At 62.0% G+C, this 15,203-nt stretch overlaps 4 protein-coding genes across 5 annotated transcripts in view; 3 read left to right on the top strand and 1 right to left on the bottom strand.

The window, feature by feature from the left end:
• Window positions 1-1,118: 1,118 nt before the first annotated feature.
• On the top strand, window positions 1,119-4,361 carry C4H8orf82 (chromosome 4 C8orf82 homolog). The gene is given in 5 exon segments (XM_041123136.1): window positions 1,119-1,122; window positions 1,797-1,918; window positions 3,216-3,264; window positions 3,755-3,804; window positions 3,806-4,361. Coding segments are annotated over 5 exon segments (648 nt in total). The 3' UTR covers window positions 4,229-4,361.
• A 148-nt stretch (window positions 4,362-4,509) lies between these two features.
• Window positions 4,510-7,653, bottom strand: LRRC14 (leucine rich repeat containing 14). 2 transcript variants are annotated; one of them, XM_030011660.2, is made up of 4 exons: window positions 7,580-7,653; window positions 6,636-6,973; window positions 5,708-6,343; window positions 4,510-5,453 (listed from the first exon to the last, which is right to left on the bottom strand). In XM_030011660.2, the coding sequence occupies exons 2-4, from the start codon at window positions 6,950-6,952 to the stop codon at window positions 4,880-4,882; spliced, it is 1,527 nt and encodes a 508-aa protein (XP_029867520.1). In that variant the 5' UTR covers window positions 6,953-6,973; window positions 7,580-7,653; the 3' UTR covers window positions 4,510-4,879. The 2 variants fall into 2 exon arrangements, with proteins under 2 accessions (XP_029867520.1, XP_029867521.1); XM_030011661.2 differs by lacking the exon at window positions 7,580-7,653 and adding an exon at window positions 7,514-7,563.
• Window positions 7,654-7,835: 182 nt separating this feature from the next.
• Window positions 7,836-15,037, top strand: RECQL4 (RecQ like helicase 4). Its single transcript, XM_041123135.1, is given in 16 exon segments — window positions 7,836-8,061; window positions 8,852-8,885; window positions 9,167-9,261; window positions 9,894-10,037; window positions 10,337-10,555; window positions 10,557-11,017; window positions 11,603-11,702; window positions 12,355-12,484; window positions 12,722-12,879; window positions 12,882-13,335; window positions 13,422-13,514; window positions 13,637-13,773; window positions 13,949-14,032; window positions 14,242-14,430; window positions 14,531-14,713; window positions 14,843-15,037. Coding segments are annotated over 16 exon segments (2,760 nt in total). The 5' UTR covers window positions 7,836-7,977.
• An 85-nt stretch (window positions 15,038-15,122) lies between these two features.
• The window catches only part of DGAT1 (diacylglycerol O-acyltransferase 1), a 147,923-nt gene continuing 147,842 nt past the window's right edge, over window positions 15,123-15,203 (top strand). The window contains exon 1 of the mRNA XM_030012155.2: window positions 15,123-15,154. Within this exon, the coding sequence (XP_029868015.1) occupies window positions 15,123-15,154 (32 nt within the window). The remainder of the gene's footprint in view (window positions 15,155-15,203) is intronic.

Here is a 15,203-nt window from a genome sequence, read left to right as displayed (position 1 = left end):
CTGGAGCGGATCAAGGGCTGGGAGGCTGGTTGGAGGGGGGAGACGGGGCACAGAGGCCCTGTAGGAGTGTGCAGGGCCATATGGGGGCCCCCGTAAGCTGTATAGGGTCCTATAGAAGCCCCACCCATGCCATACGTCCTCTATAGGGGTGTATACATACGGTCATGCCCCCCCCCGCCATGCAGGCAGTATAGAGTGTGTATAGGGCTCTCTCGCAAGCAGTATAGGGTATACCAGGCACTATAGGGTGCATGGGGCAGTATACATACCGCCCAGGGGGGTGTAGGGAAGCAGGCGGGGTGTATAAGAAGAGATGGGGGGGCACAGCAGTATATAGGGGCACGTAAAGCTGCATAGGCTGTGGGTAGGATGTATATAGGGGCCTATAAACACCCCCGGGGTACATAAAGCAGCACGGGGACATATATAGGGGTACATAAAGGTGCCCAGGGTGTGTCGAGGGGGGGTGTAGGGGGTTTCTATAGGGGAGCATGGGGCGGGAGGGGTGCAGGGGAGGGTATGAGTGTATATAGGGGGTACAGGGAGGGCATGGGTGTCTATAGGGGTGTATAGGATGAACGGGGGGGTGTATAGGGGCACACAGGGGGTGCATGGGTGCCTGTAGGGCTGGGTGGGTGGGTGTATATAGGGGTGTATGGGTGGCTATAGGGGCACGCCGGTGGGTATGGGTGTGTATAAGGGCACATGGGTCTATGTAGGGGTGTGGGCATGTCTATAGGGGTGGGTATGTGTATAGGGGGACACAGGGGGTATGGGTGTCTATAGAGGCGGGTGGGTGTCTGTAGGGGGTATGGGTGTGTATGGGGGGGGTGGGTGCCTGGAGGGGGGGGTGTCTATAGGGAGTATGGGCATCTACAGGGCAGGTGGGTGTCTGTAGGGGCAGGGGGGGTGTGTATAGATGGCATGGGTGTCTACAGGGGCTATAGGTGTCTATAGGGGGTATGGGTGTCTATAGGGGTACACGACTGTCTGTAGGGGTAGATGAGTGTCTATATGGCCAGGTGGGTGCCTATAGTGGGTGGGTGTATCTATAGGGGTGTGGGTATCTATAAGGGCGGGTGGGTGTTTATAGGGATGCCTGGGTGTCTATAGGGGGTATGGGTGTGTACAGGGGTGCACGGGTGTCTATAGGGGTATACAGGTGGCTACAGGGGTGCATGGGTATCTATAGGGGTGCCTATGGGGGTGCATGGATGTCTATAGGGGTGCACAGATGCCTATAGGGGTGCACGGGTGTATATATAGGGGTGCATGTGTCTATATAGGGGTGCATGGGCATCTACAGGGGTGCATGGGTGCCTATAGGAGTGCATGGGTGTATATACAGGAGTGCACGGGTGCCTATAGGGGTGCACGGGTGTATATATAGGGGTGCACGGGTGTCTATATAGGGGTGCAGGGGCGCCTATACAGGAGTGCACGGGCACGTACAGGGCCGGGTGTGCCTACAGCGGGGCGGGGGTGTCTGCGGGGGGTGCGGGTGCCTATGGGGGCTATAAGTCCCTACGGGGGGGTCCGCAGGGGTCCCATAGGGGTTGCCCCCGGAGGGGGGGGGGGGGGGGGTCCGCAGGGTCTCTGTGGTGACACCCCCCCCCCCGGCTCCCCGGGGACCGGGAAAGAGGTTCCGCCCGGAGCGGTGTCCCCGACGGACCGCTCCGGGGCCGGGGCCGGGGCTCGTCCGGCTGCCGGTCGGTCGTCGGTGCCGGGGGTCGGTGTCGGTCGGTCGGTGTCGGTCGGTGCCGGGGGTCGGGGATGCGGCTGGGGCTGCGGCTGAGGCCGGGGCCGGTTCCCGGGAGGAGAGGGGCGGGCGGGGGGGGCCGGTCCCGGTTACCGGCAGGGGCAGAGCCCGACCCCGCGCACCCGCGAGTACTTCTACTACATCGACCACCAGGGACAGGTACCGGGGGGGGACACGGGGGCACGGACACCCACCCAGATCACCGCGGGGAGCGGCCGCGGACGGGGGGGGCCCTGGCGGGGGGGGGGGGGGGGGGGGGGGCGGATCCCGGGCGGATTCCCCCCCCCCCCCCAAAAAAATAGACGCGGAGTGGGATCGGGCCGGGGCCCGGGGGGGTCCCGCGGAGAGCCGGGGGGGGGGGGGATCCCGGGAGGAGCGCAGAGAGATCCCAGGCGGATCCGGGATGGAGCCCAGGGAGAGCCCGGGTGGATCCCGGACAGATCCCAGGCAGAGCCCGGACAAACCCCAAAAAGACCCTGAACGGACCCCGGACAGATCCCAAACAGAACCCACACGGAGCCAAGACGGATCCCGGACAGATCCCGGACAGAACCCACACAGACCCTAGACAGATCCCAGACAGAACCAAGACAGATCCCAGATGGATCCTGGACAGACCCCACACAGAACCCACATGGAGCCAAGACAGATCCCGGACAGATCCCAGACAGATCCCAAACAGAACCCACACAGACCCTAGACAGATCCCGAACAAACCTGAGGTAGATCCCGCAGACAGACTCCCCCCAAAAAAAACCCTGGGTGGGCTCAGGGCAGATCCCGGATGGATCCCAAACAGATCCTGTGGGCAGATCCTGGACGGGATCCAGATAGATTAAAAAAAAAAACAAAAACTAGATGGGCTCGGGATGGACCCCAGACAGATCCCAAAGAGAGCTCACACAGACCTGTGGCAGATCCCAGGGAGACCCCAGGCAGACCCTAGGTGGATCCCAAACAGATCCCAGCCAGATCCCAAACAGAGCCCAGACAAAGCCCAAAAAGACCCTAAATGGACTCGGGACAGACCCCAGGCAGATCCCAACAGACCCAAGACAGACCCCAGGCAGATCCCAAGTAGAACCCACATGGACCCAAGACAGATCCCAGATGGATCCTGGACAGACCCCAGATGGATCCCAAACAAACCCAAGGCAGATCCCACAGACAGACACCCCCCCCCCCCCCCCAAAAAAAAACCCTGGATGAGCTCAGGGCAGATCCCAGGCAGATCCCAAAAAGACCCGAAATGGGCTCAGGATGGATCCCACATCAACCCAAGACATGGGCCCTGGGTGGATCCCAGGCAGATCCCAGACAAACCCCCAAAAAGACCCAAAATGGACTCAGGACAGACGCCGGACAGATCCCGGGATGGATCCCAAAAGGATCCCGGACAGACGCTGGACTTGCCAGGGGCTTCAGGGTTTTGAGGCTTTTTCCCGCTTTTCCACAGCTTTTCCTGGATGACACCAAAGTCAAGAACTTCATCACCTGCTTCAAAGGTACCGGGACCCCCCCCAAAACCCCCCCAAACCCCATCACCCTGGCCAGCACGGCTCTCCCCCCCCATCCTTAATTGGGATCCAATCCTTAATTGGGATCCAATCCTTAATCGGAGCCTCAATCTTCATCAGGATCCGATCCTTAATTGGCATCGCATCCTTACTGGTGGGGGGGGCTGAGCTCTCGGCAGCGGGGTCAGGGAGGGGGGATGCCCCCCACTCTGGCATTTTTATGGGTGGCAAAGTGACCGCTGAGCGCTATTTGCATATTAATTACCTTACTAATTAAGCAGCTCCTGCTATTAATAGCTCCCGTTTGCCTTTCCCGGCACGGCAATTCCTCCCGAGCCGACTGCTCCTCCCTTTGCCAGCTCTCCAAAATGGGGTCTCATTACCGAACAGCCCCCTACCCCACAGCTAATTAACCCCGGGGGGGGGGGGTTAATTACCGGGGAGCAGCGAGCCAACGTCCGTCCGTCTGTCCCGGCAGACGTAGGGTTCCTCACCTTCTTCTTCAAGCGGCTGGAGCCAAACCGGAGCGGGGCGTTACGAGGCCGAATTCCCTTTCCTCTCGCCCTGCGGCAGGGAGCGGAATTTCCTCCGTTGCGACGATCGTCCCGTCGTCTTCACCCAACTCCTGCCGGGTTCCGGCGAGAGCCGGCTCCTCTCCTACTGCGGCGGCGGCGAGCGCCTGGCCGTGCCGTTCCAACCGGAGAGTTTGGTGATGTTGCCGGAAAACGGGCGGCTCTATCACCCGGCGCCGGCGAAGGCGGGCGGCGTGGGTCTGGTACGCTCGGCGTTGGCTTTCGAGTGGAGTCCCTGCTTCGAGTACGGGCGGGGGCCGGCGCAAGCCCCCACTCATTTTATCTGGGAAGGCCGGCGCTACCAGCTCACCGAGGAATTGCTGCCGTTGCTCCGCGCCGGCGGAGCGAGCTCGGCCGGGGAATCCTCGTGTCAGGGCTGAGCCGGGGACCTCCCCAGTCCCGTCCCCCCCAGCCCTCCCCATCACCCCCACGCCGATGGGAAAAGGGGTGAGCGCCGGCTCGCCGCGGCGGGATGGGTGTCACCGCGGCGGCCGGGACCCCCGTTAGTCTGTGGAAAAAAAAAAAAACAAACAAACAAAAAAAAAAGAGCTTAAACCGCGCGTGAGCGAGCTGTGCTGTTTTTGAGGCGCCGAGCACCCCCCCAGGACTCGGGGTGTGGGGGGGGTTGGGGGAACCGAGGCACGAGTGTGGAGCCATTGTGGGGTCTGCCTGTAAACAGCGCCGCGGTTACGGCTTTTGCCATAACCTCGACACGGCAGCAATTTATTAACTGCTCTCCCGGCGTTAATTAATCAGCTAAGGAGGGCCTGGAGGCTGATCCGCCCGTAGCCGGCACGCTGTCCCGGTGACACAAGGCGCCGCCGGGTGTTATCGGTGGCACCGGGTTCCCCCCGGCTGGGGCCGATGCTGGTGGCACGGTGACAGGAAAAGGGAGAAGGTACCCGAAAAGCACCGGGACAAGGGGGAAACACCAAATTTGGGGAGGAAGGAGGGGTCAGGGGACGGCAGCAAGGCCACGGTGCTTCACCGGGCACCGTGGGGCAGGACGAGGGCTCCGAGCTTCGCCCGAGCTACAAGGCGAAGTAGTCGAGGGCGCCGTGCCGGCAGAGGCTGGCGGTCCAGACGGCATCGGCTCTGCCGGAGCTCACCAGCATCCGGCACAGCTCAGCGCTCACCGCGGCGAAACGTTCCTCGTCCAGCACGTCCTCGAAGAAGTGGTCGGAGGCGGAGGGCGGCCGGGGCGGCTCCCAGATGTAGCAGTCCACGGGGTATGGGTAGACGACCAGGCGTAAATCCGGGAGAACCAGGGTTTTCCGTAACAAGGTTTTGAGTCCCGGCGTGGAGAGGGGGTTGCCGAAAAGTCCCAGGCAACGGAGGCGGGAGCAACGGCAGAGCGCCGGGAGCAGAGCCTCCAGCCGAGCGTCCGTCAGCCGGCACTCCATGAGGTCCAGGTGGAGGAGAGAGGCCGAGGTCTCCTCCAGGAGATGCCGGAGGGGTTGGAGAAGGTTCTCGGAGAAATCGTGGCCGCTCAGGTCCAACTTCCTCAGCGCCGGAGCGTGGAGGCTTTGGGAAAGGAAGGCGAGGTCGCCGGGAAGGAGGTAGCAGAAGGCCAGCTCCAGGCTTTCCAGGGGAGCCTGCAGATCGCTGCCGGGGAGGGGGAAGAGTGAGCCGCGAGCCCCCCGAAGCCGTCACCGCGTGGGGTGCAAACCAGGCGGGAGCTGCCGCCGGATTTAAATCTTTGAACGATGGGGTGGGGATGGTTCCCGTTTTCCCGGAGGGACCGCGGTAGGGAACGGCGGCGAACCCGCCTGGATCCCAAGCCCCGCCACCCACAAGCCGGGACCCATGAATTCCCCCCCCCCCGACGTGAAAAGAGACCTGCTCCACCAGGAACTTACCCGAGAAGTTGCCTCAGTTTCCCCGAAAGCCTGGAAGAACCCAAGTTGAGCTCCTTGAGGCAGGGCAGCCTCCCCAGCTGCGTGGCGAGGCACCGGAGGCCGGCATCCGTCCCCGCCGTGAGCCGCCGCACGTCGACGTTGCTGTAGGGCAGCTTGAGGCTGAGGAGGTCGGTGAATCTGGCGAGGTGCGGCAAAACCGCGCAGAGACCGCCCAACCCCAGGTTATTGAAGCGTAGATCCACCCGCCGCACGCCGGCGGGTTCAAGGGACTCCAGCAAACTCACGGTGCCGGCGACGGAGAGCTCCTCGGCGTGGAAATCCCGGCATTTGAGGCGCAGGGGGCCGGCGGCGCCAGTCTGCAGGGCGTCCCGCAGGACGCCGTAGGACGTGCCGTTGACGAAGAGATCGGCGCGGACCTCCACGCCGACGGGTTGCAGGGCCGCCGAGGCGCCGGAGGGACCTTTACGCCGCTTGGAGCCGCGTTTCAGGCACTCGCTTTGGTGTTTGGAGACCTCGATGCAGGCTTTGGCCAACGCCACCGTGCCGGACCACAGGCTCATCCCCTCCGGGCCGCGGTCGGTGTCATCGTCCTGGAGACCCGTCATGTCCAGCACCCGCAGGCGGCACCGTCTCTCGCTGGGCGAAGGCAAGAAACGGGTAAATAAACGAGCGGGGAAATCAGGGAACTGAAACAACCGGCTCCCGGGAGAGCCGTGGCCATCCGGCAACTCGCTCCAGCCCCGAGGCGGGGTGAGGGTCGCGGTCCCGCTTTCTTCCCGCGTTGCCAGTGCACGAAACCAACCCGGTGCCAACCCACGGCTTCCTCCCTCCGCCGCGGCCAGAGCCGAGCATCGTCACCTCCGTCTCCCCGAGGAGAAGCAAAACAGCTCCTGCCCATCCCGGCGGAGTTTGGCATCCCGGTACCCACCTTGTGCCGCGACAGGGCTCCTCCAGCACCCGGCGGAGATGTGCCACGATGGCCAGGATGATGGCCTGGACGCACAATTTGCTGGGTTTCTCCTCGAGGAGCGAGCGACGGCCACGGTGACCCAACAACCGCTGGAAACTGAGGACGGGGAAGGGCCACGTCCCCACCAGGTCCCGCAGCGCCAGCGTCCGCCCGTCCAGGAAGGCGGCTTGGAAGAGGACGGGGTAGAGTTCGGCGGGGAGGAGGTCCAGGGCACGGCGGGCGCCGGGGCAGTAGCTCACCAAGCGGCGGGCGCAGAGGAAGACGAGGGAGTGCATGGCGCCCGGCGCCGAGCGGGGCTGCGGGCAGAAGCGGGGGAAGGGGGGAGGACGACAGGCGGCAGGCGAGGTTGGGGGGAGCGCTGGGACCCCCACCCTGTGGCAGTGGGGGACCCCTAACCCAGCCCCCCCCCTCAAAGAGGCACCCCACAGCCCCCCTAAAACAGACCCCCACCAAAGCGTCACCCCGTGGTGGGACCCCTAACCCAGCCCCCCATGAGAGGGGCACCCCACAGCACCCCTAAACGAGCCCCCCCCACCACCAAAGGGGAACCCCATGGTGGGACCCCAGACCCACCCCCCCCATCAGTGGGGCACCCCACAGCCCCCCTAACCCAGACCCCCACGACAAGGACACCCCACAGCCCCCCCCATCCCACCCCCCACCAAAGGGGCACCCCATAGTGGGACCCCTAACCCACTTCCCCTCACTTCAAGGACACCCCACAGCCCCCCTAACCCACCCCCCCATGACAAGGACACCCCACAGCCCCCCTAACCCACCCCCCCATGACAAGGACACCCCACAGCCCCCCTAACCCCCCGCCATGACAGGGACACCTCACAGCTTCTTCTTCTCCCCCCCCCCCCCCAACATGGCGGCGGCCGCTGGCCCCGCCCACTCACCGCGCGCCCGCAGCCCCCCACTCTCCCCGCCGGACCCCCACAGCCGCCCCGCTTCCGGGCATGCGCACTGAGCGCCCAGCACGGCCCACCCCACCCCACCCCTCCGCACCAATCAGAGAGCGAGGCTGACCAAGGGAGGCGGTCCCCAACGCCGTTCCTCGGCGGCACCGCCTCTCCTCACCCCGCCCGTTGGCTTTTGCCGCTGTCCGTCACCTTTCCCTCCCTTCCCATTGGTCGAAGCCAGGCGGGAGCGGGAGGTTCGCTCTACCCGCCGCTCTGAGGCACGGACCCCTGGGTTCCCTCACACACACAACCCCGGGCGGCTCCCGGTCCCTCAGGAGGCCTCGGAGCCTCTTCCCCGAGATCCCTGCCCGGCACCCGAACCCTCTCTGGGCGCCATGGAGCGGCGGCAGGAGGTGAAGGCCCTGCTGAAGCGGTGGGAGGCGGATTTCCTGCGGGAGCGGCGGAGGAAGCCCAGCCAGGTGCCTTTGGGGCGGGGGGGGGGTCGAGAGCTGTGAGAGAGGGGCTTTTCCCCGGCATCCAGCCTCAGCCGGCTGCTGGCGGTGGGCTCCGGCCAAGGCCTGTGGCAGTAGACGGGGGGGAGCCCTAACTCAGCCCCTCATCAGTGGGGCACCCTGTGGTGGGACCCCTAACCTAGCCCCCCCATCAGTGGGGCACCCTACAGCACCCCTAACCCAGACCCCTATCACAGGGGCACACCACAGCACCCCTAACCCAGACCCCCCAAAGGGAGAGCCTGTGGTAGGATCCCTAACCCAGACCCCCCATCAGTGGGGCACCCCATGGCTCCCCTAACCAGCCCCCTACCAAAGGGGCACCCCACAGCCCCCTAACCCAGCCCTCCATCAATGGGGCACCCCACGGTGAGACCCCTAACCCAGCCCCCCATCAGTGGGGCACCCCACAGCCCCCCTAACCCAGACTCCTATCACAGAGGTACCCCACAGCACCCCTAACCCAGTCCCCCACCAAAGGGGCACCCTATGGTGAGATCCCCTCCATCAATGGGGCACCTCCATTTCTATAAGGTACATCTTACACCTAAAGAAATCATAGGAGAACAGACATCCCAGAGTCAGGAACAAGCGTGATGCTGCCCCAACCGCAGTTTTCTTTTTAAAAAAAAAAAAAAAAAAAAAAAAAAACAAAACAAAACCCAAGCCAGCCCTCTCTCGTTCCATGGCAGCAGAAAATAACGATAACTTGCTCCATAGCCTGAAATAATGATCTTTTTACATGTTTGCCTCGCAGGCTGACATCGAGGCGGCTCCGGAGGACACCAGACGTGAGTGCCAGCCCTGCCACCCCCCCACCCTGAGGGGGTATTTTAGGGTCCTGGGTGGTGCTGGGCTCCCCCCACAGGCAGGTGGAGCGCTCGGCCGGAGCTGTGGGTGCTTCGTGGGTGGGGGTGACCCCTCGTGCCGAGCTGGACGCTCATCATCGGGTTGGTTTGATGTCAGGGGGGGTCTTTGGTGACACACATTGATTGTACTTGGTGTGGGAACTGCTGGGGTTTTCCGGTAAGTACCAAATACACCAAAAAACGGTCTTGACAATCTGTCACAGGGCTCTACAAGGAGTACAGGATGCTCAAGCAGCAGAGAGAGGAGTCAGATCCCTCCCAGCTCAGTCCCTCCTGCCAACTGGCAGCCCCAGAGCAGGTACAGGAGAACCACCCTGACTTTGGCCTTGGGTTTTGTCTCTGGGAACCTTGAACCCCCCGAGATTCACCCTTGACACGACCGCTTTGGGGTGTTTGTGCTTTGTCCTTTACTGCAGACAAAGCCATGTTTGTCCTGCCTGTTCATAAGGGGGTTTATTTGACCTTAGCAAGGAAAATTGTCTAATTGGCACCATATAATGTGTATTTTTGGTTTTGTGGGAGAATAAGACACCCCAAACAGCGTATAAGGGCACCGTGGGGGTGGGAAACCGAACGCCTGTGATCCCTCGCACCCTTTACGCTCGCCAGCATCCAGGCTGCTGAAATCGTGGGCTCATTTTAACCAGCCTCTTAACGAGGCAACGATCGAGCCAGCCCCTGTGCTTGGGGCGAGGTGATAAATGCCCCAGGACTGCATTTTTCACCCCAAAGCGCACTGGACGTGCTGCCTGCGGCCAAAAGATGCCGCGGTGTGATCATATCGAGCTTGTTGTCTAGCTCCTTTCTCCTCTCAGAGGTATTGGAGCTCATCTTCATGATAGGATTCAAGTTTTTTGGATTTAAAGGTTTGGATTTAACAGGTTTGGGGATTTAACGGTTTGGATTTAACGGTTTGCAGTGTCATTGCAGGTGCTGGAGTCCGGTTGTTGGGGCGCACACCTGAACCGACAGCCGAAAACCCCCAGGCTGAGCCGCCGCAGCTGCGCTGTGCCGAAAGCCTCGGCACAATACTACGGGATGAAGCTGAAATCCAACCTGGGAGCTGCCGGGAAGGTCAGGGCTGGCCGGGAATTGGCGCTGACCGCTGCAGCGCAGAGAGAAGCTTCTACTGAAGCTGCTTGTGACCGTTTTTTTCCCCCCCTCTGGCCACTCCGAAATTGCGGCCCCCTCCTGCCAGAGCCCCCCAAAATCACAGCCCCCTCCTGCCAGAGCCCCCCGCTGTTAGCAGAGGGTGGGAGCTGAGGGTGCAGAGCACCCACAAATGCCGGCGAAGGTCCCCTTTGATTTGGAGATGGGGTGCGGAGTTTCAGAGGACGATCTGACCCCCGTCTGTCCTTCTCCCCCATCCACAGGAGACACCCCTGACCCCGAGGAGGACCCCCACTGTCAGGCGAACCCTGGCTGTCCCTGGGCTTCAGACAAATTTGGGGACAAGTGACAAAGCCACAGCGCCGGCGGAGGCTTCGCAGAGTGAGGGAGGCGAGCCAGGAGATCTCCTCCTTCCTCCCTCAGTGTCGGGGTTGGCCCCCATCGTCCTCGCTGCAGGGTTGAAGCCCCCCCCTGCTGCCGCCGCCAAATAAATTCCAGCAGCTGAAGCGGACGGTGGCACAGAGACTGGGCTCGCTGGATCCTGGCTGGCTGCGGAGGTGCCAGGGGACACCGGGGGATGAAGGGACAATCCTGGGTGCCACGCAAGAGAGGGAGCGGGGAGAGATCGGATGTGCCCCCCCAGAGCAGGATGGAGGCGGTGGGATACCATCAGTGGAAGATTCCGGGAGGAAAAGGCCACGCGGAGATGGTGGAGATGGTGCGGCGGCTCCCGCAAAGCTCAGGCGGTGCCGCCGGGACTCAGCCAAGGCAACATTCGGCGCTGCCAGTGGGCTGAAGCAGAGTGAGGAGGAAGAGGAGGAGGAAGAAAAGTGTGCGGCAGCCCAAAAGGAGAGCGGGAAGGTGTCAGATCCCTCGGAAAACATCCTGGGGGAGTTGGAGGAGGAGGAGAAGCCCAGACCCACCCGCAGAGCTGGTGCTGCCAGGTAGGTCCTGCCAACTTCCCGGCGCTGCCGGTGTGCTGGCAGCGCCGCCGGGCGCTCTGCTGCAGGTTCGCCTGCCTTGGCATAGCTCACAGCTCGCTTCAAACTCCCGTGGGGGGGTTGCCAGAGCCCTTCAGGTCACGGGCTGCGACGATGCCTTGTGGTGCTCCAAAGCATGAAGATGTGCTTGGAAAAGGACACTGAGAGAGCCCAGGGAGCTATTTCCTCTTAATTTTTATAAATAGTGAGCTGTTCTTTCCCTAATTCCTCCTTCTTTGTCTTAAGTCAGGGATTTGGAGAGGGGGAAGGAATAAGTTTGGGGTGGTTGGTTTTTTTTTTAAGTCTGATTTTTGTACATAATTATGCCCTGCAAATGTTTCGCCTCTCCGCGAGTGTCCGCGACACCTTTGGTCACGTTTAAGGGATGAAAGATTTCGAGTTTATTTCCCTCAAAGCCGTTTTGCAGGCAGGGCGTTGGGTGCAGGCAGGAGCTGAGGGGTGGCGGGGGGAGGATGGGGACCCGATGGCCCCCCCGAGCCGATGCCACACGTGGGCAGGGGGGTTCCTAGCCAATCTCTCTCCCCACAGAGCACCTGCGCAGAGAGGCGGCAACTTCGTCAGGCTTAACCTGAAGAAGAAATCTTACGTCCGAGGATACGCCCTGCGGGGAAATCGCCTTCGCAAGCAGGTAACGTCCCCGCTCGGCGGCTGCCTCGGCACCACCGGCATGTCCCAGGGCATCACCAAAAGCCTCCCGCCGGACAGGACCGTGCTGCTCGCCCGCTCTTACCGCCAAACCCATTTCCAGTCAAATTTAAGTTCATCTGGCCCAGGATGAATTTAAAACTCTTCCGGCTCTCGCTCATCTTTGTGTCGTTCTTTCAATTTCCATATTTTACCTTCTAGTTAATTTATCTTTTTATTTTGTGACCGCGCAGGCAGGAGGCACGGCTCAGCTCCCTGCCCCTCCCGCTGCTGCCTGACTTCCCTGCCTTCAGCAGCAGCTTCGCCCTGAAAACGCCATGCGAGGGGAAAGACCTGCCGTAGCGGGCTTGTCCTGCTGGGTAAAGAGGCCACATGGCCTTTTTGGCTTCAGCTCTGCCACAAAGTCCTAGGATTTTTTTAATATCTCCCCTTTAATTAATGTGAAATCTTTCGGGATCATCTCTGGGTGAGGCGAGCATCAGCTGGAAGAAAATTGCCTTTATTTTTTTAAAGCTTGGCATGCTTATGCAGCGCTTTGGCAGAACTCCGGTGCTGGGGCAAGGTAAAACGTAATAAAATGTACTTTTATTAAAAATAATAATATAAAAATAACTGGAGGTGGTCCTGCTTCACAGGTGTGGAAGCAGAAGTGGAAGAAGAAAGCAGAGCAGTTCGGAGGAGGCAGCGGATCCATCGACCGAAGCTCGGACGTCTGCTTCAGGTGCGGCGGGACGGGGCACTGGGCATCAGCGTGCCAGGGCCGAGGTAAGGCTCTGAACGCCGGATTATGGGGTTTGTTTGGCAAAGCTGTGGGGCGGGTTCGGATCCGGCTGTGCCGGAGCAGACATAGCAGAGGCTGGAGGGTGGGAAGCATCTGTCGGGCTTTCCCACCTCCCTGCGGCTTCTCTCCACTGTTGGCTTAAGGATTTGCAGGGATAAGAACTTGTGGGAAGAGGGTGAAAAAACAAGGCAGTTTCTTTACCGTGGATTTAAGTAGAGAAGGGACCCATTTCCCACCTGCAGAGTCAGCTGCCGGCCCGCTGCCGGAGGAGAGCGGCTGCGCGGAAGAAGAGGAAGAGGCTCCCCTGCCCACGCTGGAAGAAGTGGCTCGCAGGACCAACACCGTCTGCCGAGAGCTCTCCTTCTCTGGTGAGGCCCCGTGGCTTGCTGGCCTGCCAGCTTGCCTCGCTCTCCGCTGACACGCTGTGGCTGGCTCCGGGATGAACTCCAGGAGATGTGGAATCGTTTCCTTTTCCCTGTGGGAAGTTTGTTTGCGCTCCCGGGAGGGTTTGCCTGGCATCAAAAGGTGGCTTCAGCGGCCTGGGTTTACGCTGGGATGTGTCTCCTCCGGGAACGCCGGCCTAAAATACAGGCAGGCTCACTGTGCGTGCTCCTGCGTGGCAGTGGGTGTCCAGGCAGGGTAGGAAAAGCTGCCTGCAGTTCCCGATTGCTGCCTTCATCCCTGGCAGAGAACGGAACCAGCGACCAGGAAAGATCCGAGAAGGTTTTAGAGGCAACGACTTACCTGGATGTACGGAAGCCGGTGTACCAGCCGCCCGCCCCCCCTGCACCCATGGAGCCCCTCTATGGCCTGGGGCCGGAGGGGAAGGTGCGAGGTACGGCTCCCCGCGGCGCTCGGAGCGGGGCCGGGTGGGTTTGGCCCCTCTGGTCCTCGCCTGACTGGGTGTCCTTCCCCCTGCAGAGACCCCGGAGGAGGTGTTTGAGGCTCTGAAGGCGCTGGGCTACAGCTCCTTCCGCCCGGGCCAGGAGGTGACCGTCATGAGGATCCTCTCCGGTGGGTTTATTTCCCCCACGACCTCCTTTCCTCCACGCGGTTTGGGCTCCCCGTGATCCCCTCCCGTGCGGGGTGGCCGGGTTGTCCCCTCAAGCGAAGTCCCCAACCCCTCGTCCTGCCAGGCCTGTCCACGCTGGTGGTGTTATCGACGGGGATGGGGAAGTCCCTCTGCTACCAGCTCCCCGCTTACCTCTACCACAAGCGCTCCCAGTGCCTCACCTTGGTCATCTCCCCGCTGGTGTCCCTGATGGATGACCAGGTACCGCTCGGATATCCCGGTTCTCCCACCCCAACCCCCGTGAGGATGCCGCCGGGTGTGTGTTGCTGCCGTTCAAGGCTCGCGTGCACCCAAAACGGGGGAGGTGGGTGTCCGTGGGGGTTCCCCCCCAAGTCACCGGAGGCCAGCGTGGCCAAGTGACGGGCTTCGCTTCCAGGTCTCGGGGCTGCCGCCGTGCCTGAAGGCCGTCTGCATCCACTCCAACATGACCAAAGCCCAACGGGAAGCGGTGATGGAGAAGGTGAGGGACTGGGGGCTCTGAACTCGCCGGGGAGGACCGTGCACGCTCGGGTCCCCGCCACCATCGCCGTACCCACGCGATCGCGTGATCCCGGTGAGGGCAGTGCCGGACAGCGGCGATGCCATGTCCCGGCCAGGCCGTTCCCCTGGGAGAGCGGGTAAAGCATCCCTTGTGCTTCTCTCCTCCCTGATCCGGTGCTCCCGGTGCAGGTGAGGCAGGGCGAGGTGCAGGTGCTGCTGCTGTCCCCCGAGGCCCTGGTTGGCGGAAGCGGATCGGGATCCGGCTGCCTGCCCTCCGCCGATCAGCTGCCGGCCGTGGCCTTCGCCTGCATCGACGAAGCTCACTGCGTCTCCGAGTGGTCCCACAATTTCCGTCCCTGCTACCTGCAGCTCTGCAAGGTGCGTGAGGGGGAAAACCCACCCCGAGGCGGAGGGAACCCATCGGGGCCAGGAGGGATGTCGGGCTCCCGTTTTGGGTTTTTTCCCTTCTTCTTGGCAGGTTCTCCGGGATCGCCTGGGCGTGCGTTGCTTCCTGGGCCTGACGGCAACCGCCACCCTGGCCACGGCACGGGACGTGGCCCAACACCTCGGCATCCCAGCAGAGGAAGGGATAGCCGTGCGTTCCGCCGCCGTGCCCCCAAACTTGCACCTCTCTGTCTCGATGGACAGGGACAGGGATCAGGTAGGGACAAGGATGGATCTAAAGAAATCGGATTTGTTGCTGTGACGCTGGATCCAGAGTGGATCTTCTAGGAGAGAAGATCCCCAGCCCTTTTTTGGGGGGACCTTCACCCCCTTCTCTGCCCCGCAGGCCCTCATCGCCCTGCTGCGAGGGGAACGTTTTGGGTGCCTGGACTCCATCATCGTCTACTGCACGAGGCGGGAGGAGACGGCTCGCATCGCGGCGCTTATCCGGACCTGCCTCCAAGGAATGCTGCTGAAGGAACCCGCCGGAGCTAAAGAGCCAGGACGGGATGCTGCCGAAAGGAAGAAAGTGAAGGGTTAGCGGCACGGCCTCGCTCTCCAAAAGAAGCGTGAGCCCAAAATATCCTGTCTGGTGAATCCACGCTAGAATGGAGAATCCCTAGGAAATGAGCCATGCTCGAGGTTTCTGGCGCCCAAAGTCTGGCTCCATCGGTGGCTTCACCCGGCCACGGAGCGCTGCTCTTGAC

This window comes from Aquila chrysaetos, chromosome 4 (genome assembly GCF_900496995.4).
Source record: "Aquila chrysaetos chrysaetos chromosome 4, bAquChr1.4, whole genome shotgun sequence".
NCBI classification, from domain to species: Eukaryota; Metazoa; Chordata; class Aves; order Accipitriformes; family Accipitridae; genus Aquila; species Aquila chrysaetos.
This window is presented reverse-complemented; position numbering and strand designations above follow the sequence as displayed.